The sequence below is a fragment of the Strigops habroptila genome, chromosome 3 (genome assembly GCF_004027225.2).
Source record: "Strigops habroptila isolate Jane chromosome 3, bStrHab1.2.pri, whole genome shotgun sequence".
NCBI lineage: Eukaryota > Metazoa > Chordata > Aves > Psittaciformes > Psittacidae > Strigops > Strigops habroptila.
In genome coordinates, this window is record NC_044279.2 from 78854215 (window position 1) to 78877775 (window position 23561).

General features: G+C 45.9%; 1 protein-coding gene across 3 annotated transcripts in view; it reads left to right on the top strand.

The window, feature by feature from the left end:
* Window positions 1-23510, top strand: part of GRIN2B (glutamate ionotropic receptor NMDA type subunit 2B) — a 225465-nt gene extending 201955 nt beyond the window's left edge. For all 3 annotated transcript variants that reach the window (XM_030479291.1, XM_030479288.2, XM_030479289.1), the window contains one exon: window positions 1321-23510. In XM_030479291.1, the coding sequence (XP_030335151.1) occupies window positions 1321-3231 (1911 nt within the window). In that variant the 3' untranslated portion in view covers window positions 3232-23510. The remainder of the gene's footprint in view (window positions 1-1320) is intronic.
* The last annotated feature ends 51 nt before the right edge of the window (window positions 23511-23561 follow it).

Consider the following 23561-nt stretch of genomic DNA (forward strand, 5'->3'; position numbering starts at 1 on the left):
TTTAAAGCAGATTCTGGTAATTTCTGAGTCGTCTTTCTCCTATCAGTGCATCTAGCAGTGTGCAATTTGGAGCTTTTTTTTTCTTCTTTCAAGCCACTGGTCCCTTCTCCTGATCCATTCTGAAGTGAGGTCAAATCTCAGCATTTTCAACCTCAGTGACTGATGTAACAGAATCAGCTTTGATCGTGGAAGGAGTATATAATTGCTACATAGCATATCATTGAGGAGAAATGACAAAGCTTTTGAATGCAGGGGGCACAGCCTCTCTTCTGTAGTAGTAGTTTCTAGCCTGGTTTAGTCTGGAGATAAGATGGGGGATCGTGTTTGGTGATCCTTAGCTACCTACAGATTCTTTCATTCTGGGGTTATCTGTTACACCTGGGCCAGGTTGGTGAAAAGTCTTGAAAAGTGTTAATCATCTGCTAGCTGCTCAGAAACCATGGTAACATGATGTGATGGTGTCCATTTCACAACTGACTTTAATCAGCAGGCACCGTTTGTCAGGCCAGGGAATAAATGAGCCTCTTTCCTTCTGCTTCTAGGGATAGCAGTTGTAAACCATCTGTATCATGGATGAAATGAGGTAGTGGGGAATGTGGAGGAATCAGGCACTTCTGCCAACTGATTTGAAGTTGAATAGAGTACTTTTGCTTTCAGGGATGTCAATTTGGAGCCTGTTATCAGTGTTAAATTTAACAGAATGCAATTAAAAATTCTATTGTACCTCACTCATCGAGATGCAAAAGACCTAAATACCTACCTGGCAGAACTGCTTTTTCTCTGTTTCCTTTGCTAATATGTACTGATGATTAATGTAGCTAAGTTTATGACAAATGCAGCTGTTCCCTTTTTAAGATAGCTTCTGTCTCATTGATTCACTGATGTCCAGATGAATTTCAAGGGCCAAACTAGTCTCTTCCTCTCATCCATACAGAATCATTATCATTTGTCATGATGTCTGTGTTCCCAAGGTATTATTGACCCCATTTGCAATTCCGTGTTACACCTACTGAATTTGAGTAACTTTTACAGATGCAATCAGGTATTCCTGCATCCTAGAGATGTGACATGAAGCAAAGCAGAGAAAGAGGAATGGAGGGGAAGGAAAAAATGTGAGGGGCAAGAGAGAGGGGCAGAACAGCAAAGGTTGGGAGACCAGGTCTGATTTAATATGGTTTGATTGTGCTTCAAGATGGAAGGTTGACAGGCCTTGCTGTCTTACAGGAATATGCTGTTGCTGCACAGGGCGCTTCCCAGTCCAAGTTCCCTTTTGTGTAGTCTTTGCAGGACCACTCACCTCTCTGCTTTCTCGCATTTCAGGGTATCTACAGCTGCATCCATGGCGTGGCCATTGAGGAACGCCAGTCAGCAATGAACTCCCCCACAGCGACTATGAATAACACCCATTCCAACATCCTCCGCCTGCTTCGGACAGCCAAGAACATGGCCAACCTGTCAGGGGTCAATGGCTCACCACAGAGTGCCCTGGACTTTATCCGCCGTGAGTCGTCGGTCTATGATATCTCTGAGCACCGCCGCAGCTTCACCCACTCGGACTGCAAGTCTTACAACAACCCCCCCTGCGAGGAGAACCTCTTTAGTGACTATATTAGTGAGGTGGAAAGGACCTTTGGCAATCTCCAGCTGAAGGACAGCAATGTGTATCAGGACCATTACCACCACCACCACCGCCCCCACAGCATTGGCAGTACCAGCTCCATTGACGGGCTCTATGACTGTGACAACCCACCCTTCAATGCCCAGTCACGGTCCATTGGGAAGAAGCCCTTGGACCTGGGGTTACCCCCTGCCAAGCACAGCCAGCTGGGCGACCTTTATGGCAAATTCTCCTTCAAGAGTGACCGCTACGGGGGCAGCGGGGCCCACGACGACCTGATCCGCTCGGACGTCTCTGACATTTCCACTCACACGGTCACCTACGGCAACATTGAGGGCAACGCAGCCAAGCGGCGGAAGCAGCAGTACAAGGACAGCCTGAAGAAGCGCCCGGCCTCTGCCAAGTCCCGGCGGGAGTTTGATGAGATAGAGCTGGCCTACCGCCGGCGCCCACCCCGCTCACCTGACCACAAGCGCTACTTCAGGGACAAGGAAGGGCTACGAGACTTCTACCTGGACCAGTTTCGAGCCAAGGAGAACTCGCCACACTGGGAACATGTGGACCTAACGGATATCTACAAAGAGCGGGGAGATGAGTTTAAGCGCGACACAGGAGGAGGAGGGGGCGGGTCCTGCACCAACAGGGCCCACCACAAGCATGGCTCAGGCGAGTTTGGAGGAAGCAATGAGCACAAGCATGGAGGAGTCGTGAGTGGGGTCCCAGCACCGTGGGAGAAGAACCTGACCAACCTAGAGTGGGAGGATCGCTCCGGGGCTAATTTCTGCCGCGGTTGCCCTTCTAAGGTGCACAACTACACGCCATCAGTGGTGGGGCAGAACTCCACCCGCCAGGCTTGCATCCGCTGCGAGGCCTGCAAGAAAGCGGGCAACCTGTATGACATCAGTGAGGACAACTCGCTCCAAGAGCTGGACCAGCCACCTGCCCCCGTGCCCGTGGCCACCAGTGCCACCTCCTCCTCCAAATATCCTCAGAGCCCTTCCAATTCTGCCTCCAAGGTGCAGAAGAAGAACCGCAACAAGCTCCGTCGGCAGCACTCCTATGACACCTTTGTGGACCTGCAGAAGGATGACTCAGCCCTGGCCCCCCGAAGCGTCAGCCTCAAGGACAAGGGCCGCTTTTTGGAGGGGAGCCCCTACGCTCACATGTTTGAGATGCCAGCCAGTGAGACCACCTTTGCCAACAACAAGTCCTCAGTGCCCGCCACCAGCTACCACCACCACAACAACCCCGGCAGCAGCGGGGGCTACATGCTCAGCAAGTCGCTCTACCCCGACCGGGTCACCCAAAACCCTTTCATCCCCACTTTTGGGGATGACCAATGCTTGCTCCACGGCAGCAAATCTTATTTCTTCAGGCAGCCTGTGGTGGCAGGAGGGCCCAAAGTCAGGCCAGACTTCCGAGCCATTGTCACCACCAACAAGCCGGTGGTCTCAGCCCTTCATGGGGCTGTGCCAGCCCGTTTCCAGAAGGACATCTGTATAGGGAACCAGTCCAACCCCTGTGTGCCTAACAACAAAAACCCCAGGGCTTTCAATGGCTCCAGCAACGGGCATGTTTATGAGAAACTCTCCAGTATTGAGTCTGACGTTTGAGTGAGAGGGGAAGAGCGCGGGGAGGGACTGGGGGTGTATGTGGAGCATGGGAGGGTGGGGTGGGATCAATCCCATCAGCTACTCTTCTAGGTCATTCTTAGTTTGTGGGATACTGGAGTTCTGAGTAGTGCAGCACTGGTGACAAGTGCCACCTCTTTGGTTTCCCCACTTCCTCCTCCTCTTTCCCACCCCTTCCCTTTTATCTCTTTTTCCATGTTCTTGCTCCTCCCATTCTCCTCCATTCCTGGCCATTGCACTTTACAGTGACGTTGAAGTTGGATATCCTTGCTCGTGATTTCAGGAAGTGGAGAAAAAGGCAGGGAAGGGGTGGGCTGAGGGGGAGTGGCAGTGACTCTAGCATTTTAGTTTTGCTGGCTCCCGGCAGAGAAAGACATGTGCACACAAACATGTGTGTGTGGCAGGAGGAGACAGCAGAAGCAGTGTAATGGAAACGCAGGAAAACACGCTTGCCCAGGCAACTCTTCCTTAAACTGCCTAGAAGACAGTAGTGTTTGAAGACGTGGAGAAAGTGAAGGGGGAATAACATGACTAACTTGATGATGCACTTATATGTTAGCTATACTGAGGTTCTCATTACATTATTTTGTGAAGACTATGGGGGTTTAGGGCTGAAATATATATATATTTGCGTATATGCTGAGAAATTTTATGCTAAAAATTTGAATTGTCTTCTGGGGGGTGTGGGGGGAGGGAGAGAAGGCTCGTCTGCAGGTCTGGCTAGTGGTTTCACTATGGCTATTAGAGCCATTGAATCTCTGGCAGACCAGTGGGAGAGATGGAAAGGACGTGGGGTCTGAGTTTGGGAAAGTAATCCTGGAGTCAGGGAGGCTGCTGGGATCTCTGGCAGAGGATGCTGGTTTGCACTGAAATGAGAGGAGTTTGGGGAAAGGGGCACAGGGTTGGTTCATTAGCTGTGAGTTGCTCACTATTTGTGACATACTTCAAGGGTGGGAGCAGTGTATAGTGTGGGTTAGCCTATACGTGAGTATATACAATAACTTTATACTTGAAATGTCTGGGGAGAAAGCAAAATAAATTCATGGTCCTATAAGGTGTCTGGATAACAAACAGTGGAACAGAGCTTAAGAGTAGGGAAAGGTGGGGAGTTGTGTCACTGTCACTTCAGGGACACCGAGCTTGTTTTGGCATGTCCTTTCCGCACGGAGGGCAGGGAAAAAGGGCTTTCATCCTTCTGCCCTCCCTACCCTTGGCCAGCAGATCAGAACAAAAAGAATAGGGTGCCCTCTGCCAATGCTGCCATGGTGCTGGAGAGGAAGAAAAATGCCATGAAACAGTGCGTGTGGTGGTGGTGGTGCTGGTGGACTGTTTCAATGCCCCCTTGCACATGTGGAAATGGGAGGAAGGTGTGTGCACCCATGGGAAATACATATGTATATTTACTACTGAATGTACAGGGGAAGTACATGGCTTGTCTGCCTGCAAAGTGATGCGCTTGAATAAATGCCAGAGAGCACAGAAACTTGTGCTGGGGGATGAAGACGAGATGTGCAAGGCTGAGACGCATGTGTACGTACATGTACGTGTGCCTCTGTGTGTGTGAGAGAGAGAGATACTAGCACAGGTGCAAAGCTGGAATAGCCTAGGGTTTTCCATCCCTGCAGTTGTAGTGACAGCTTTCCTGGTGCACCTAGTATCAATAAGGGCGTTTTTTTTCTTTCCATTGTATCATTTTAGATGCAAGTTAAACTAAAGGAAAGGGAGCAATGGTAGGAGTGAGAAGGTGAACTCCCCTTTCGAATGTCTTCTTTCTCCTGAGGTGGGGTATGGACCGACCTCTCCTGTCCTGAGAGATATAGCTAGTCTCTCCTTCTTATCCTGGATCTGTCCCAGTGTTTTGATGACTGTGGCTTGCCAGGGGAAGGGTTGAGAGAGCCCTGTGCTGAGGGCATGGGGACACTGCTGGGACTGACTCTGAAAGGAGATGGCAGCCCTGTCTTTCTGAGCCACATTTCTTGGAGCTGAAAGCCACCTCTCTCACTTTCCTCACTGCACCCTTGTTGCTTTTATCTTACCTTTCTCTTTTTAAGCCAACAAAAGACCTTTTATTTCTTTACCTATTTATTTTATTTATTTTTTAGAGCTGGGGTGGGGGGAGGGTGGGACTTGCCTGTAAAGTCAAAGAGCGTGAGGAGAGGGTGGGCAGGGTTGGTGGGGGGAATATTTTCTTATATTTCACTGAGGAAATTAAGGAGGGAAGAGGGGGAGAGTCTTTGTAATGTCACCCCTTAGTCTTCGGGGTAAGGGAACTTCTTACTCTTTCCCTCTTCTCTCATTACAAGGACAAAAAGGAAATGAAAAAAGAAAAAAAAAAAAAAACAAAAAACAAACAAACAAAAAAAGAAACCAAACAAATTAACAGAGCGATCTGCAATCCAGAACACACGGCAGCTTGTCAGAGCCCTCTGACAGCAGCCACCAAGAAGGCGTTCCTTTCATTTGTAAATATTTCTTTTTTATTGCGTTTTTGTATAAATTGGTGTTTCTCTTCTCGTGAATATTCAGGTCGTGGGGTGGGAGGGAGGGGAAGTTTGTTTCCGTTCTGTTTGTTTTCTACGACTTTTCAAGCTGCGTTTTTGGAAGCGGTTTACGCGGGTCGAGGCCGTATGAATGAGGAAAAAGAGAGAGAGAGAGAGAAACCCATGTGTGTTGTGTTCCCCCAAGGCCCTCTGTATTGCCCTGACACCTTTATCTTCATGAATGGAAGACGCCGGAACGTCACTTCAAGCCTTGCCAGCAGGGTTTCATGTTTTGATGGGAACACCCCCAATTCCTTTTTGCATATAAACTCTCTGTACCAGCATCTCTCTGTGGAGTTTGGGCCTCAAGGCACTACGCTGTCTTGATAGTGGTGGGGTGAACCATCAAGTTGGCCGCTCAGGTTGGACCATCACTTTGACACTAAGAGACTTCTCCAATGCTACTTTGGTTTAGAAATCTTGGACCTGGGAAAGCTTGTGATAATTTCTGGTATTTCCTAAGGGCTTGGGGGGGAGCTTGACAGCTGGCAAGGGCAGCTAATCTCTTTGGCGGTTATCTCGGTACTTTTCCGTCCCTCCCCACCTGGAACGAGGAAACCTGGAGGGTGGCTCTGCAGGGAAATTAAGCCGAAAACAAACCAAAAAGAAGTTAACGGAACTTTTTTCAAAATCTCTTCTTAAAGGTTCTGATTTTTGTGTTCCGGGGTGAAAGTTGGTTCGTATTTTCTCCGAACTGGTCTGTCCCTTGTTCTACTGATTGGCAAATGATAGTTTGCCAAAATCATTATCTAGTGTTGATACTGTTGTAGCACTGTTAACACTCCGAGTGCTCTGCAAATATTAACTGTGCCACAAACCACTCGAATGCTCTAGGGCAACCAGAAAAGAAGAACTGGAAATTCTGGACTGAACCACTGGTCTAACAACAGGAGCCTGGTATTTTGCCTTCTCCCATAATAGATTAGGCCACGTGTCCATCAGGTTAATCTTTTCTCCTATAAGCTATCTTTTCTGGTTGCTTTGTTCATTTTAGTTCTGACAGGTCAACAAGTTTTGGGGCAGAGATGAAGGGGAAGGGGCGGGAGGGGGGAGGGGTGTAATTCATAATCCAGAAAATAAATGGATAATGTTATTAAACTCTGATTATATATTTAGAATTTTAGATTTGGTGTATTTTCATTCTAAGTATTCAAATGAATCAATCAGGTAATATTAGCAGCAGGTGTTGTCTATACTAGAAAACCACTCATGTGCTGTTTATTACCTGTCCAGAAAAGAATGGGATTTCATACCAGATCCTGACAAAACTCCACGTCCCCTCCCTTGCCATTTCTCTCTCTCTCCTGTAGAAACACCAGTATTTTCCGGGGCAGTGGCTAGGAACATTTCCCCTCTTTGAAAGTTTCTGCATACAAGAATACTGAGAAAAAACCATTGTGTCCTCGACAGTTGGTGACCTCTACCCGTTATTTGCAGCCAGTCTCCTGGGGAAGATTAGGCAACTTTGGCAATGTTTCTGACAATTTACCTCCTCACTCTAGCCCCAGGCATGGCTCTTTGAGAGGTGTTTTCATGAGCCATGTTCTTCTGAAGTGGTGCTGTAGTATTCGTACTCAGTGAAGGAGGATGTGTATGAAGGAGACAGAGGAAGTATTCAAAAAATACCAGAAATGTGCCATGCACAGTGAAAAGCAGATGGCAGGTCGAACTTGCAGCCATGGATCTCCATATCATAAACCTTCTTGGAGTAGTCACACCAGCTTTTTGCAGTAGAGCAACACAACACAGCCTGGTGTAGTAGTTCTCTGTCTCCCATCACACCTCCCACTGAGGGCAATATCAGAACTTGCCGTTCATATCATAAGTAGGAACGAAAACCTGCAGTCAGGACTTGCTGTCAGTTGAGACAATGAAGCACACAGGCCCCACCTCCTCAGCAAAATCCCATTCCTTTCTCTCTGAAATCCAGCATGCGTCATCAGAAATCTCCAGGCAAGAACCCCAGTGGGTTCAAAATGCTCAGCAATATGCAAGTTTGAACTTTGCCCGTACTGATATTTCAATTCCAGTGCATGGGGGAGGAAAGTTCCTTTGTAAAGTCCTAAAGGATTTGATGAAGGAGTTAAGAGTTGTCAGGATGGGCCTCTTTGCTTCTGGCTTCTTTAGCAATGCATGCTGACATTGAGCTCCTCACTCCAAGAAGACACTAGCATCCATCTTGAATAAAGCCCTTTGGTACTTTCAAATCAGGATTGTTTCTCACAACAACATTGCCAGCAAAAGAGAGAGGGGGAGACAGAGAATGAATGTGGTGGTGGTGACAGGTTGGAGTGATCAGAGATACCTCAGGGATCTTTATAGGCAAGTCTTTGCTTTAGAGCTTTCTATCAAATGTGGCATATCCTCCCACCTCCATTGCTTATCAACAGATGGAAGCAAGACTGGGAACACAGCCAACGATCAGACTTAGGCCTTTCGCACATCCTCCACTTCAGTCAAGCAACCTTTGATGAGCCCTTGCCATGGAGAAGGGTGGGAGGTTGCACTTCCCCACGTATTTATGGTTGCCAAAAAGAAAAGGAAAAGGAGAGGGGACAAAGATGAGGTGTGTTGATGAAAGGACTTTGTGCTGACTCTCTGCACCATCGCTTTAAGGAATTACTCTTCGCCCTTCTTGTTCAATCCATGCTGGCAAAGGGTAGGGTCCAATTATGCTGCCTCTCCATGGCATATGCCTGGCTCACCACAGGAGCCCCTGGGAGCCGTGTGCGACAAAGAAACTGGATTGATGGCAACAAATGGGGACGGACACCAAACCACGATCCCCATCTGCACCCACTCTTCCCCATAAGTGCTTCCCTGCTGCTGAACACACCTGGTGTGTCCACCTGGAACACACCTACCATGCTGCTGGATGCTGCAGGGCACATCGAGATAGTAACTAGCGGGACCCGATTGTTGTCCCCACAAGGGCTTATTTTTCAATTTGCAGCCAAATAGATTCGCAAGCCATAGACCCTCGCTGCATTCACCCACCTATCACTTTCCCTGTGACTCCCTCCCTCTTCCTTCCTCCAAGGCAAACTGGGGTGTGACTGTCTCACTGGCAATATGAATAATATTGCTTCATCTTCATCGCAGGCCTCTGGAACCTCCCTCGGGCTGACTGCAGAAGACTTGGGTGTCTGCCATTAAGAACGGCAACAATGGCAACAACAAAAACCATTTTGCAATTGGCTTTGAGTCTTTCTTCATCTTTGAGCATCCCCAAATTCTTCTCCTAGCCATGCCATTTGATGAATTCTGTCACCCTTCTGTCATTGCTGACACAAAAACTGGCACAGCATGAATCTGCTTGTGTATAGAAAAAGCCAGTGAACCTTCACCTCAGAGAACAGCACTCATGTCTGCCGGATACCAGGGGTACGTTCCCTGGGTGCTGGATGGTAAAAAGAGGATCTCTGTGATGCGTTAGTAGTTACAGATCTTCTTAACCTGCTGGCCTCCTGCCATAAAGGTTCACAGCAAGCATCAGTACACACTTCAACAGGTCAGAAAAAAAATTCCAAGCTGTGGGACAGGGGTTCCTCTGGGCACAGCGCTACACATACAAGGCATACTGGGGAAGTTTCAAATACACTATGAACAAACTCAGCACAGCAGGAAGCTGTGAGGCTTGTGTGGCTCTATGTGTGTGCGCATACACACAGACACACACAGTACATATTGCAGTACGCTTTAATGACTCTGTCCCACAATGTGTTTTGCCAAGTAGGAACAACGTGACTTTCCTAATGTTTCCGCTTGGTAGTTATTTTAATTTATGTGCTCACTTTGTGGACTTTTTACATCATCTGCTTTCTTGATTGCAGCATTACCATGTAAATATGTGTGTATATATGTACAGAAACTAACTCAAGCAATTATATTCAGGTTGGGTAAAAAGGTGGGTTTTATATCTGTACCAGTATTTCCTTATTAAATAATGGCATGGGGTGGGTTGGGAAAGTTAACTTCTAAATTGTGGTTTTATTGGTCTGTGGTGTTTGAAGTTTGTTTCAGTGGTTGCTTTTGCTGGTTCGGAAAGTTTACCTGGATGTTATATGTGTGTGCCAAGAGGGGGTCCCCCAAACAGGGGAGGTTTGGGATTGGTGAGGGGTGGTGGGTAGCAGAGGGTGTTAATAATTTCCTGTAATAAAAGCCGTGTTGATTGCTAGGACTGTTGTGTCAGGCACAGGGCTGTTTCCTTCTCTATGTGCTTTGCTCTTTTATTACTTTCTCTTCCCTGGTCCCCACTGTCTTCTCCCTGGCACATCAGCAGAGTACATTTGTTACTGTGATTACAGAGATCTCTCTGTGGGCCTTTCATCTTCTGACCAGACTCTTCCAATCTCCCTCTTTTTGTGGCCTTCCCACTACCAGTGGGAGGGAAGCAGCGTGGTCTCAGACCTCTTGCCATTCTTGACCGTTTGCTTCCTCTGCTTTAGACCCTATATATTCTTCCTCTAAGTAGAATGTCATTTGCAGGTGTTTTGGTCTCTCCCGCCAGCTTACTGCCTCATCTCCGCTGGCTCTTATCTGCTTACTTCCCATCTTACACTGATTTTTTGATTTCATTTCTATGCTTCTTCTCTCAAAAGGACTTATGCTGCCTATTTCGCCCATCTGCTCCTCTATTACTGTCTGTTGCTCTGTTGTCTTCACCAGACTGGCAATGCTGTGCAGAATGAATGAAGGGCAAAGCCTCTGCTTCTCTCCTGGCAAAATTCTAGCCCTCACCAGATGTTTTAGAAGATATTTGATAACTACTTTTGACTTCTCTGTCACTGTCACTGAGGTGGTGTTCTGCTCTTGCCCACTCAAGAAATAAGAATTGATCAGCCTGGCGAATTAGCCAGTGCAAGGAAGCAGCAGAATTGCTTTTTTTCTGAGAAAGGCAAGGCAAATGATATCATTTCCATCCTTGATGTCTGACTGGTGAATTTAGAGCAGGGGCAGATACAGTTTTATCCACTTCAGGTTGACCCCTATCAAGGTCAGTAGAGTTTCTTTGCTTTTTCTCTGTGGGGAAAAAGCAAGGCTGCTGGTGAGAAGTATGCTATCTTTTAGAAGCACAGGGCTACCTTCCTTTATTGCCTAGAGGTCATTGGATTGTAAACATCTACAGGATGTTCTGCTGTTGCAAACCTGGGAGTGGATGTCCTGTATTATTTGGTCCCTTTCTGTCTGACAAATCAGTATAAGCTGGTGCTTGGCACTAACTACCTAGGGTTTGTGGTCTAGTATCATGTCTGTAAGGGAGGAAAGTGACAGGGTGTGACATGGTGAATAAGCAGTCAGAGCCACTGTGGAACTGGTAGAGGCTCTAGGCAGATTCCAAGACACCTCCATCCTTCCCTTTTTGACAGCTTGCATTGTTTCTTAATGAACATTCATCAATCCACCATACTGCACAGCCATGGCCCTGGCTGCTCACCCCTGAAGACACCTGGGTCTGCTGGTCACAGTCTGAGAACAGGCCGGTCAGCCTCTCAGCGTGAGTGTGTGTGTTGCCATGTGCCAAGGTCTCTCTCAGGGTTTGAGTGGTACTGTATGAAAGTGTATGGGCAGTGCAGAGAGCAATGGAAGGGGTTAGCATGACCAAGGGTTATCCAGGGCGGTAGTCTTCTCCCAGCTGCAGCTAACTTTCGCTCAACCTGCCATTGCAGGCCTGCATCCCTGATTTGTGGGTGGGAGAAACCACTACAGCCACATGGGAATGGAGCTCTGCTCAGAGGTGTTGTGAGCAAGGTAGACACCCCTCTCACGTACCCTTGCTGTGACCTTGGCATGGCTGTCCCAGCATGGTCCACCGGTGGCCTGTGAACTTTGTGAATACATGGCTGCAAATACCTGTCAGTCTGGGAGGAAGTGATGTTTTGGATTTGAGTGACTCCTGCAGCATTCTAAATGTAAGTGAGTTGGAAACTGCTGGCCCATTTGGTGCTACCCCAGGGATATGGGCTGGCAATCCCCTTGGATGTACGTCCCATTAGATTAGATTTGGACAGAACAGTGAATTACTTTCTGAGCATCACCAGGCTCCTTGCTGTGTTCCTTGATTATTCAAATGTTGCCATAAGCATGACATTCTGGCAACATTTGCAGGGGCATCCAGAGAGAATGATCTATCAATCCCATGAGACTTCTATCTGGGCCCATGGGGCATTGGCTGCTAAGTCCCATGTCATCTGAAGAAGGATTACACTTGTCCCTGACAGACAAAAATCAGTCAAAGGATAAGTTTTGTGCTTTCTCCCTCTGCTTTTCTTCCAGGCTTTGGAACCAGATCCGCTTGACACAGGCAGCTAACTCCTCTGAAATTCAGCAGCTTTTGGAACAAGCTGTTTAGGGGTTTAGATGCTAGACTGCCTTTTGTGGATTCTCTTGCTTGTGTGAGCCTCTTCCTGCAATGCGTTTTTTCAAGATTCATCTCCAGGAACCACCGTGCTTGAACATAGCTTAGAGGGGTTCCCTCTGCTTGAGATCACCATATGTATGTTGGCATGCTGCTGCTACTTGTCTGTGTTTCTTGCACTTGCCTAATTGTGGGGGGTAGGGTGGTTTCATATTGGTATGTGTATTTATGCAGCCTGCACACATTTGTATGTGTGGTGCCACAGTCTGTATGTGTGCCTTAGTGTTGTACACATGTTTTGAGCTCAGAGAAAAGTGTTTGAAGCTGTATGCTGCTAAAGCCAGGTGATGATACCCATAGGTACCTTGGCAACCCTTTGTTGACTATGCTTACCTGGTTGGCCCTGGCACGCTGCTTTGTTTGGACTCTGGGGAACCAGCTCTGAATCGTGACAAGGCTGGGATGCATGAGTCCTCCTGGAGGTGGTTGTGAATACAGCACAGGAAACCATTCCATGCATTCATTCACTTCTGTGCTGAACCTGCTGTGCCACAGTTTCAAACCATTGTGCCATGCTCATTGCCTATTTATTTCGGGCCTTAACTGGTAGGTGGAGCAGGAAGACAATCATGGCAGTGACCAGTAAGGTCTTTTGAGAGAGATCTGGTCAATCTGTCCTATGCTGAAACAATAGGCTCCTTTGCTTGATGGACCTGCTGGGGAGGGCCTACAGTGCCAATCAGCACAGCACTTTAACTGGCCAAACTGCTAAACAAGACAACTGCTGCTGTTCTCTGTCAGCATCCGGAAAAGACAATCAGGACCTGATGAAGAGAGGAATGCCATGACAAGTCGCATGAGGAAGAGCACCACTTGGGGGTCAGGGCCCTCATTATCCAATTGTCTTAAAGTCTGCTTAAACCAGTCCTTTAGCGCTGGTGTCACTGGGCCCTTTGATATTTCTTTTTATTTATAGTATATAAAATGTACAGAATAATCTCGTGGCCTCCAGTGACTTCTTCTATCAGCACATCCATCCACTTCTTCCGCTTTCTTCCATGTTCAGCTGCTCTTCCCTCTCCATCAGGTTGTATCCTGTGCTCTGCCAGGCTTGTCTTTTATGGAAAAGAAGATAGATGTGTGAGTGTGTGTACCCATATGTGTGTGTATTTTAAGTATTATTACTATTATAACATGCTATATACCTAAAAGCTGCCTAGCAAGCTGGAGCCTTCAAGAGTGCTGTAGGAAACGACCTTCCCACTAGACGGTGTGGTTAGTGCGGAGGTTAGCACAGAAAGCTGCTAGCTTTGGAGGCCTCTCTGCCTGTCTGGTTGCTTTTCTTATCTTTGGAGCAGGCTCTCTCTCACATGTGGTCAGAAATTCGGCAAACTGCTCTTTTTAGCTTTGCTTTTTCAAAATTTCTAACATGGGGAGGGAAGGTTTGTTGATTAGCTGTTGATTTCTTTCATACGTTCGTTCGTTTGTTTGTTTACACAGTCCTTTTAGTGGGAGCAGGGAGGTGTTTTCAGCAATACAACTTTCCGAGACCTCAGTTCTGTGCAGTTATTGTTTGTATGGTTCAGCTGTGTTTGGAGTCTTTCCTTTGTATTGTGGTTTCTTCTGAATGGCAGGCTATCTTGAAAATGTCTCTTTGCCAGTGAGCAAGCACCATCCTTTGTAATTGGAGGCGAGGGCTGGTATATAGAGGAGGCAGCAGCCTTTTGGGAAGTAGCTTTTCACTGACTTCCCTGTGGAGTCAAACAGAAGGCAAACTATTTAACCATTGCACAGGTGGGTTTTGGGGTTTGTTGGTTGTTTTTTTGTTGTTTTGTTTTTTATTGTTGTTGGTACTCCCTCTCTTTTCCTCCCTTTTTTAATTTTTCTCTTTTTTCCCTTAAAAAAATAATGTTTCTCCAGTAAGCTTTGGCCATTGCCCCAAAGGCTGCTGTGAGGCACGTAGCAGGCAGGGAGGGTGTCTGACCCCCCAGGTCCTGCCTTCTTAAAGCCATGCAGGATTGCCCGGATGAGAAGCGAGAAAGGCCCTTTTTGGCAGTTTCCCAGCCATTCCTGGGATAAGGACCCTCTGGCTGCTGAGGGGCTTGACCCAAAGGAAACAAGCATCCGCAGGAGATCATCCTCTGGCTTGTATGGGTTGTGGGTCAGGCTGGAAGGTAGGCAGGACAAGATGGCACACCGACCCCTGCACAGCCCTTTTCATGCTGGGGCAGGAGCAGGGTGTGTACGTCCATAAAAGGGACAAATGACCCTAAACAGGCCAGTAGGTTTCAGCCTCACCTCTCCTGAGCTATTTTCAAGTGGGTGGGGCTGACCCTTGGCTTGGGAACATCATTCAAGGCTGAACAGAGTCTCACAGACCATGAAGTAGGGGTTAAAGGTGGTAAATGAGTATCTGGCCAGCTCGATGTCATGACACCTATGGGAACGCCCAGCACCTTTGGCACCTTCATTCTTTGGAACTTCAAAGTGGCTGAGAGCAGTAGTGGAGGACTGTCATGTCTAATTGGGTTGGGGCAGGTAGCGTCTCTAGAGCTGGCACAGGTCAGCTTCAGCTGTATTTGCTTTCTAACACTGTACATTTACTTTTGAGAGTACGTTTGATGATCTCAGTCTACCAACCAAAAGAAAACTAAATACTCACCTCTAGTGTAAGTCTTCTACTGCCCAACACTGCTACCTCCTCTTCTCTTGAGCTGTTGGTATCTTATGGTGAACCTGGCCACCCAGCAGGCTGTTGCACACAGCAGATATCCTATCCGCTTCTGAGATCATCTTTGCCTAAATTTTGCCTCCTCCTCATCCCCTTTATGTATGCACATACATGTGTGCGCGCACACACACACACACACACACGCCCACCTCCAGCCACTCCGCTGGTGAAAATCAGAGCCACAGAGACATGAGGACATGAGTGCCAAATGACTTTTTATTTCTCAAGTAAGTGATAAAAATCTTTTGTTCTGTTTCTTTTTCCTTTTTTTTTTTTACATATGCAAATGTAAAAGGGAACCGACAGCGAATTGGTGGTGGCGAGAGGAAATGGGATGTTTTGTAACCCTAGCTGCAGTACAAAAAAAAAAAAAGAAATAAAAATACATTAAAAATATTTAAAAAACATGAAAAGGAAAAAAAAACTTGAACTATTTTGGAAATATTGTGAATAATTTTTTGATATAAAAAATAATTTTTATGTAGCATGAAAACCACCAAAATAAAATGATCAAGAATAAATTTTGTGCAGAGGGTGTTTTTGTTTAGTTTTTGAGGGAAAAGAAGGAAGAGAGAAGCAATGAAGTGTGAGAGAAGGATGCTACTGCTATACCATAGCTTTTACTGTGAGTTACACAATACATCATGGTTTTTCTTCAGTCTTGGTAACTGGAGTCTTGTGATTATGTTTTTAAAAAAAAAAAAAAAAAACCAAACTCATTTTATATGAAAAGAAAGATGTTTTTATCTCTGATTGCTGTGGAGAAAACCTTAAAATTAAGAACTGAATGAATCCAAAAGACTCAAAAACAAAAGGCATATTGGAAATGACCATGAATTGCTTTCGAGTGTTAACAGCAATCATGAATTTTTTCCACTTCATTTATGATTTTTGAGTTGTTGAGGTTGAACTTGAGGTACTTGGAGCAGAGGGTGTTGAAAGAGGTAAAGACAACATTAAGAAAGGGCTAACAAAGTTCTGGGCTTTGTTATATGAGGCGCAGGAGTTATACCACGGGTCTCTTCACATTTCCTCCTGAGTAAGGGAACAAGTAGTGTCCTTTGCTGGATATATTGGCACTCAATCTTCAATCCTTAAAAAAACCCCAAACCCTTAAAAAATTACAGGTTTCTTAAAGGAAATTCCAATTCCAGACAAAACAGTAAATCATCTCAGCACTCCAGTCCCTCTTAGAAATGACATTGGTGATTCTCGTGTTCCCTGAAGGAAGTGGGGAGTCAGTGCTCTTTGTCTCCTTTGGGGACTCTGATGCTAGATGCTGGAGAACAAAATTGTCTTTGAGCAGGTGGTAATATCTATCTCGTCTTGCTGGGGATCAAGTTGTTGCACCTTCGAATTGTCAGAGGATGGGAGATGCTGGTTTCCGGACTGTCAGCTGGTAGGTTGCTCAATCTGTTCTGTCTTGAAAATACTCCCTGTGTCTGAATGAATCAGACCTCCTGCATATGAATTTCATCTTCCCTTCCTCATGCTCTCATCTCCCATGCAATCATTAAAACACTGCCCCATCAGCCAGCAGGGGACCTTCTCTGATGCTCCTGGTCTTGCTAAATGTCTTCTACATCGTAGGCGGGGAGGCACACCATGTAGCTTAAAATATGGGTTCAGCACTGACCAAGAAGAAAGGAAATCAGTAAAGACTCAATATCAGAGTCAATATCAGACTATCAGCTACTTCTCTGGCAGCGTACAGAAAAAGAACCCTGAGCCAGAGCTTTGTCTTCTGCTCATGTCAAGACAGAGTTGGGTGGAGCGGACAGGGAGAACCTGGAGGCAGCAGTGGTGTAAACCAACTTGACTGGTGGGTTCTTGAATTCTGAGCACCAGACAGGTGTGAAAGAGGATCCATGGGAATATTACCTCTTGGTGGAGGAAAGAGAGGGAGAGTCCTTTTAGCATAAAAGAGACTGAATGCTGAAGTAACTTCTTGGCTTGTTTAGGTCTGAGTTAGCCTGTGTCTGCCTGTTGCCAATCCCTACTCCATGCACTATATGGTTTTGCTTTTTTATTCCTACAGGGAAGAAGAGAGTGACTTTCCTCTGCCTTGTGAAGTTTTTGTCATTAGTTATAAACCTAGGGTTTTCCTCCAGTGAGTATCTAGCTATTTACCCTTTTTCGTACTTGTTCTGTCTGCTAGTCCCATTTTCTCACCTTCACCCCTCACCAGGAAGATTGTCTTATATAGGAAGGAACAGTATACCTCTGTGGACTCCTGTCCTTGCATGTTAAGAAAAGGGGCCATTGCTCCCTTAAGGAAAGAAGTCGGCACTGTTCTATGCCCTTCAATGAACCATGAGGGCTGAGAAGTCATTACAACACAGCTTATAGTTATTCCTTACCTTGCTTTTGTCCAGTGACTTGGATATTCCAGTTGCCTTCCTTAGAAAGAACATAGTGTGTTACATCTGTGATCATTGTGGACTAGCTCTGTATTCCAGGGAGCTGGCATTTGCTCCCTCAAAGACAAGAAGGAGAATCACAAGGAACCTTTTATCTTTAGCCTGGATAAACACCCTGTGACTGGTGCTCTACCAGCAGACTCCTATTTATATGCATCCCCTTAGCAGAGTCAGGGATCAAGGTAGTAGCAGCAGCAAAGGGTAGGAAAAGTGGAATCAGGGAGAGAGTGATGTGTGGGTGACCATGTAATGTTGTGCTGGTGTGTGGTGTGTACTCATCAGCTCGAGAATGTGGTATAGAATGAGAGCATCACTGTAACTTTATGACTCCAGGTCTTCTTGCTTCTCCATCTGAGAGGTGGTCTTTCTTTCTCTTCCCTGAGCAGCAGGATGCCCCATGGAGGACATGGGTTGGGGGACGGGGCAAGGGTCTGAGCACCTGCAGGTGCAGCTTCAGTCCTAAAAGTGATAAAAGGAGAAGTCACAATGAAAACCTCAGCTCCAGAGGCTTTGCCTTTCTTCAGCAAAAGTCAGAGGAATGAATGTAGAGGAGAAGAATAGATAACTTTAACACACAGGGTGTTAGGATGAGGAAAAACATGGACTGGAAATATGGATCTGGGTGGAATACATTTTAAAAGCAACTCCCTTGAAGTGGAGGGATACAGCTAAAGCAGAAACTTGGTAAATGCTCTGAAAATTTAGACTTCGAAGCATAATGTCTCACTCGAACTGGGGCTTTGGTCATGCGTTATGCTAGCTGGAAGTTAAGCCAGGGGCCATTCTTCTACTCCAACCTCCATGCTTACCTTCCCTTCCCTGGAGTGAAGCTCTCTTTCCTTAGAGCCAAAGTGTTTAATGGCGAAATAAAACAGCTTGCATTTTGCCCACCTTGCCTCTGCACCTCACTGCTCAGATCTCAGGTCTTTCAAAGTAGACATTCAACCAGGCCAAGGAGGGCAGAAGTTCTTCCAGTACAGGTGTACAGTGAGGGCAGGAGACTGGAGGTTTTGAGCACACAAGCCCTAGATGATCTCCTTGAAACACCTCTGTGTCTTTGTTAACGTATGTGCTTCTCAGTTTGTTTCCTGCCACAGGTGATTTGCATCGTCCATCAGGAAGCCAATATTCTGTCAGTGAAGAAAAACTTGTCAATGTGGCTTTTCAACATTTGAACAAGAAACTAGGATTGTAGTTACAGAGAAGGCATCTGCAAAGATGCATAACTCATACCTGAGTGTATAAGCTGATATTCTTCATCTCTTGGAGCAAACGATTTCAAGGCTCCTCTTTGGTCTCCCACACACAGGGACTTTTCCAAGTGATAAATGCACTTCCACTGGTTCTGGTGGCCCTTTTGTTCACACAGATTCTCATTTTTCAGCTCCAGGAACTAAACCTTGTTGTGCTAAGACACAGGTGAAAATATCCCATTTGGGGCTAAAGAGAGTTAGTTGTAATGAAAGGCACTTCTAGTTTTGCAGCTTCATGTTGCTTAGGCACTAACCATTCAGACTTCCTCCCCAAGCTCTCTCTGTACTGAAGCGGCAGCCCAGTTTTCTGTCCCTGCCGACCTTCCGCTTCTCTATATGCAGAGAGTACAGGCTTCATGGCCGCTTTCTTATCTGAGGCGTTAGATTAAAACTGGAGAAGAATGTCGTTTTGGACCTGTCGCTGTGGCTCTCTGATTAGTTATCCTCGCTGAGGAGGCAAGAGACCGAGGCCTGTCAGCCACAAGGTTAAGCTTTGGGTAAGTGATCGCCCTTCAGCTGTGGGTTGCTGCTGCACTGTTAGCAGGGGGGACGTGCACTGGAATGCTAAGTGACTAAACCACGCACTGGCTGCGCTTTGAAGGCTGGTGTGCGAGTAGACTCGTATCTAAGCAGAAAAGAAGGGATTGGTTTTCTCCTTGTATATTTCCCCTGCTCCCAAGGGAAAATCTCCTGAAAAAGGGGAAATGGAAGGTTCTTCCCTCTCTGGAAACTCAGACTACTGCTTCTGTGCACAGTATTATTTTGCAGTGGTAGAATAAGGCAGATCTTTGACTGGTCCCCAGACACAGGTGCTGGGTGTGTTTCTGAGGCAATAGCACAGTTTCTCCTACAAGGGGCAGGGCCACTTTCTCTGCCATCTCGGAAGAGGGACATGAGTCCTTGGATGGGACTTGAGTCCAGAGTCTCAGGCATTTGGTGCTTGCATGGCTCTGTTCAAGTCACCTTACTACCCCTGGATATCCTGGATAGTGGGGGGTGCCTGGGTGCCGGCAGCGCTGATTGGGAAGAAATAATAAGATAATGTTCATGCCATGTTTGCAACAAGTAGGGAAAGCCTTTTAGAAGCACCTGAGAGATTTATTAAAATAAACTCCATCTCATTGAAAGCCAATAGTGCTTAGCTGCTCGGGTGCTTTTAGAAATTTCCACTATGAAAGCTAAGAATGTTTATTCTTTTAAAAAACCTCTTTATGAAGGGGCTGGTGTATTTAATAGATGAGCTCTTCTGAGCCTAAAATATTGCAATGGTATACTCAACTAGCAGCTACTCCTAAAGGATGCCTTGGGTTGAGCTGAGGATACGAAGCTACCTTCAGAGGGCGCAAGAACTGCCTCCTTTATAGCAGCTGCCACAGAGGGGGAAGTAGACAGCACACTGGGCAGGATTTTGTCAGAAAGGTATGCTTGGAGATGCACATTGAATGCAAGCAGTGGCTGGTGGCTTCAGGGGTAATTTTGTGTTGGTCAAAATGCCTCTAGCTCTCCTAACAACACTGTTGCTGTGGAGTTGGACAGTGTCAATATCAGTTATTAACCTGGGAATTAGGGAGTAAAGTGAAGCTTTGCAAGCAGGGTGAAACCTTGACTTAAAATTGATCAAAACCATTCAGGTCCTGTTTTCCAGAAAGCTTTGTCCATTCAATGCTTCACACTGCCATAGTTCTTACTTCAAAGAGTTTGCAATTATAATGCTAAACTGAAATATGTTAATATTACATTTACATTAACAAGTAAATTGACAGATGCCATAGTTTACGTATATTATGCAAATATCCTGAGATCTCGCATGCATTTGCATCTACATTTCTTAAGATTAAATGAGATGTACACTTCATAGGAGAAATAATTGAGGCATCAAGACATATGATAAGCTGGGTGACTTGATATGGCTTGTGGTATGAACTGTGGCAGAGCCAAAGAGTAGAGGAAGAGGACATCTGGCATTTTCATGTATGAAAATATTGTGTTCATGGTTGCTCTTTAGGGAAAGCAGTGCAGAAATCTCTCTGAGACGTGTCAGAAGTAGTGCAGGAAGCTTGTGCTGGGAGACATGATTTGACATCTTGCAACCTCAACCCAAAGTCCAGTCATAGTCTCAGCCTGTTGGGGTATTTTTGAGATTTGAGAAAGAAATACTCCCCTCTTTGCAGCACTGTACAAATATCCCCCAGCTGAGCTTCCCCCACCTGGTAAGGGATGAGAATTTCCTGTGCAGGCAGGGAAACAGCAAGGAGGCAAGCCGGTGATCCGCATAGGAGCAGGCAGTCAGACCCCAGACTTGCCTGTCAGCACTTCACTACCTGGCAAGATGTCTTCTTCTTATTGTTACCCCTCTGGAGGTCATGAAGGATGATAGGTATTTTCAAAGCTATGCCCAGGGCAATCAGCTTCTGTTTCAGGTGAGTTTGATGAGAAGTCTTGCTATTCTGACAATGCTCTGGTTTTCTAGCTTCATTTCAATTCTTCCATTGGGCAGAGCCTTGAGGATGCTGTACCTCATCCCAGCCTTGGATAAAGAGAACCCAAACCATAAACTGTGGTAATTTTCTATGTAAATTTTTAATTACATCTACTTTTACAGATAGCATGAGGAAGTGCTCTCTGATCCAGAGAGGTGCTGGGCTGTACAGGCTCTCTCAGGATGCATGCAGTGCATAGGGCTCAGCCTCTGCTGCCACTCTGATCTGACTTTCTCTGAGGCTCTACTAGGATTCAAAATACAACCCATTTCTTTTCCTTGGAAACTTGCACATCAAGGTCTTAGTGTGCTCCTCACAAGTAGTCTTGAGCATCCCTCTGCCACTTTTGTCAGGCTGCTAGAAACTTTCAGCTTTTACAGGAAGGCTGTCAAAACATTGTATAGAAAACAGTTTCCATCTTCAGTTCCACTAGTGTGCACTAACACCTCAGGCTGTCACATTGGAGAGGCTTCATCAAGAACGTCTTTGTACCGTGCAAAGTGTTCATCCAACTTGGCATCTCTTGATGAAGTTCATCCAAGACTCTGTTGGAGTAGTGACTGAACTTCCTGGCCAGCTTCTTCTAGAGCTTTGCTTCCAAATCTTGCAGGATGCTTTGAAGTGCAAACAAACATGTAGCTGGACAGGAGCTAACCTAGCTTCCTTTTGTCTTCAAAAGGCTAGGATGATAAAAACAGTTTTTCTGGGGTTACAGTTCTGCTTAGTTCAAGTTCCAGCCTCATAATTACTCCAAAATGTTAGGTCTGTCTTGCCAGTACCCCTTTAAATTATGCATAGACTCCTGCTTACAGAGTCACTGCCACTATTCAAATATTCAATGGTTCCTTACATTTAATTTTGGATGGTTTATTATCTCCAGGGAGGAGACAATGTTTTAAAAAAAGAAATCTTGCTGATGAAAAGAAGTAGAGCTTACATTGACTCTGCAGCAAACAGTTAATTTGAGTTCTCAAGAACATGCATGTCTTGGACATCAAATTTATACTTATTTGCATTTCAAGGGCACATGTGACATACAACATTGCCTTCTCATCCAGTAACACGATCTAAACTTAATGGTTAATGTCAAGTTTTTATTAACATTTACAAGTGCATTGAGAGATTAATTTGTTTACTTGCATTATGCAAAACTGATTTAAGATCATGGCTTGCATTTACACACATTTACATAGTGTTTCCTGATTAATACATTATAATACACACAAATCACGTGTAAATTGCAGGCTCACATCTGGCAACAGAAACTTCATTTTGTTGGCAGTGTAATAATTGACTCGTCTGGCAGAACTTTTCCAGCAGGTTGCCACTTGAAGTCAGAATATGGCAGGGAGGGAAGGAGGAACAGGGATCAGAGGCTGATTTTCTGTGAAGTCTTTCCTTATCATGTGTTACTTGCCAATACCCTGCAGACATGAAACAGAAGAAGAGGATGCCAAGGAGAGCTGGCAACAAGTTTCATGTTCATGCTGTGGCCCTAGGTCAGGCTCCTGTGAACACGCAGTTTGGTTACATGCTCAGTGGCTTTAGGCTTGGAGGCAGTGGGTGAGCAGCAAAAGGAGCCAGTGAAAGGAAAGGGCCAACAACCATTGCTGCCAGTCATGGCCTGGTTAACCTTCCTCAGGAAGAGGCCCAGCTGGTACAGCAGAGACCCTCAAGACACTCTGCTCTGCTCCCTGTGGTGCCTTTGGCTGGGGATGTTCAGGCTGGCTGATTGGCACAGGAGGACCAGTGGAGGATAGAGGAGAAGGGCAGCAATGACCATCGAGCACCTGGTGTGGGGCTGAGACGGGACCCAGAAATGCAGCACCCTTGCACTGAACACGAGGGCAAGGGGACGCTGTGGACACTTCCCCAGTGTAGCATCTTCCTAAGGGAAAGAGCGGTCGAACTCAGGCTTGCCTCATCTTTTCCAGGCCCTAATCCTACTATCTTTTCACCACCAGTCATGACCTCATCCTCCTCTTCCCTACAACCTCACCCCCCTTCGGTTCTTCTTTCTGTAAATATCTCTTCCTGATTTTGGACAAGCAGGGATCAACAGATTCTGGAAGGGGGTGGGGAAGATACTTGTTTCATTTTGGTTTTCAACTTTCTCTCTTGAATTTTGGTGTTTGAACTTAAAAAGATAGTATATATAAATATACAAATATATATATTTAAGCAAATGGATTTCCTGGAGAGCTGTGAACGGAGTTGATTTTTTTCTCCTATGATTTCTCTTGTTTCTCATTAGGGTTTGTTTTCTGGGGATGAAGGTTTTTGTGAACTGTTGAGATTTCCAATTCAGCCCTGTTTAAAGGATGTGGAGGGGGGGGGAAAAAAAAAAAGAAGAAAAATCACAAAACCACAAAAACCTTTGTGATGTACAAAACCTGTAAATAGTCAAAGATACTTTCTCTTTTCTAACAACAAATTATTTCTGTCACTTTATATTCAAAAATAAAGAAACCACAGAATATCAGGGTTAAAAAAAAAAAATCAGAACCCATAATCAGAACATCTTGTCGGT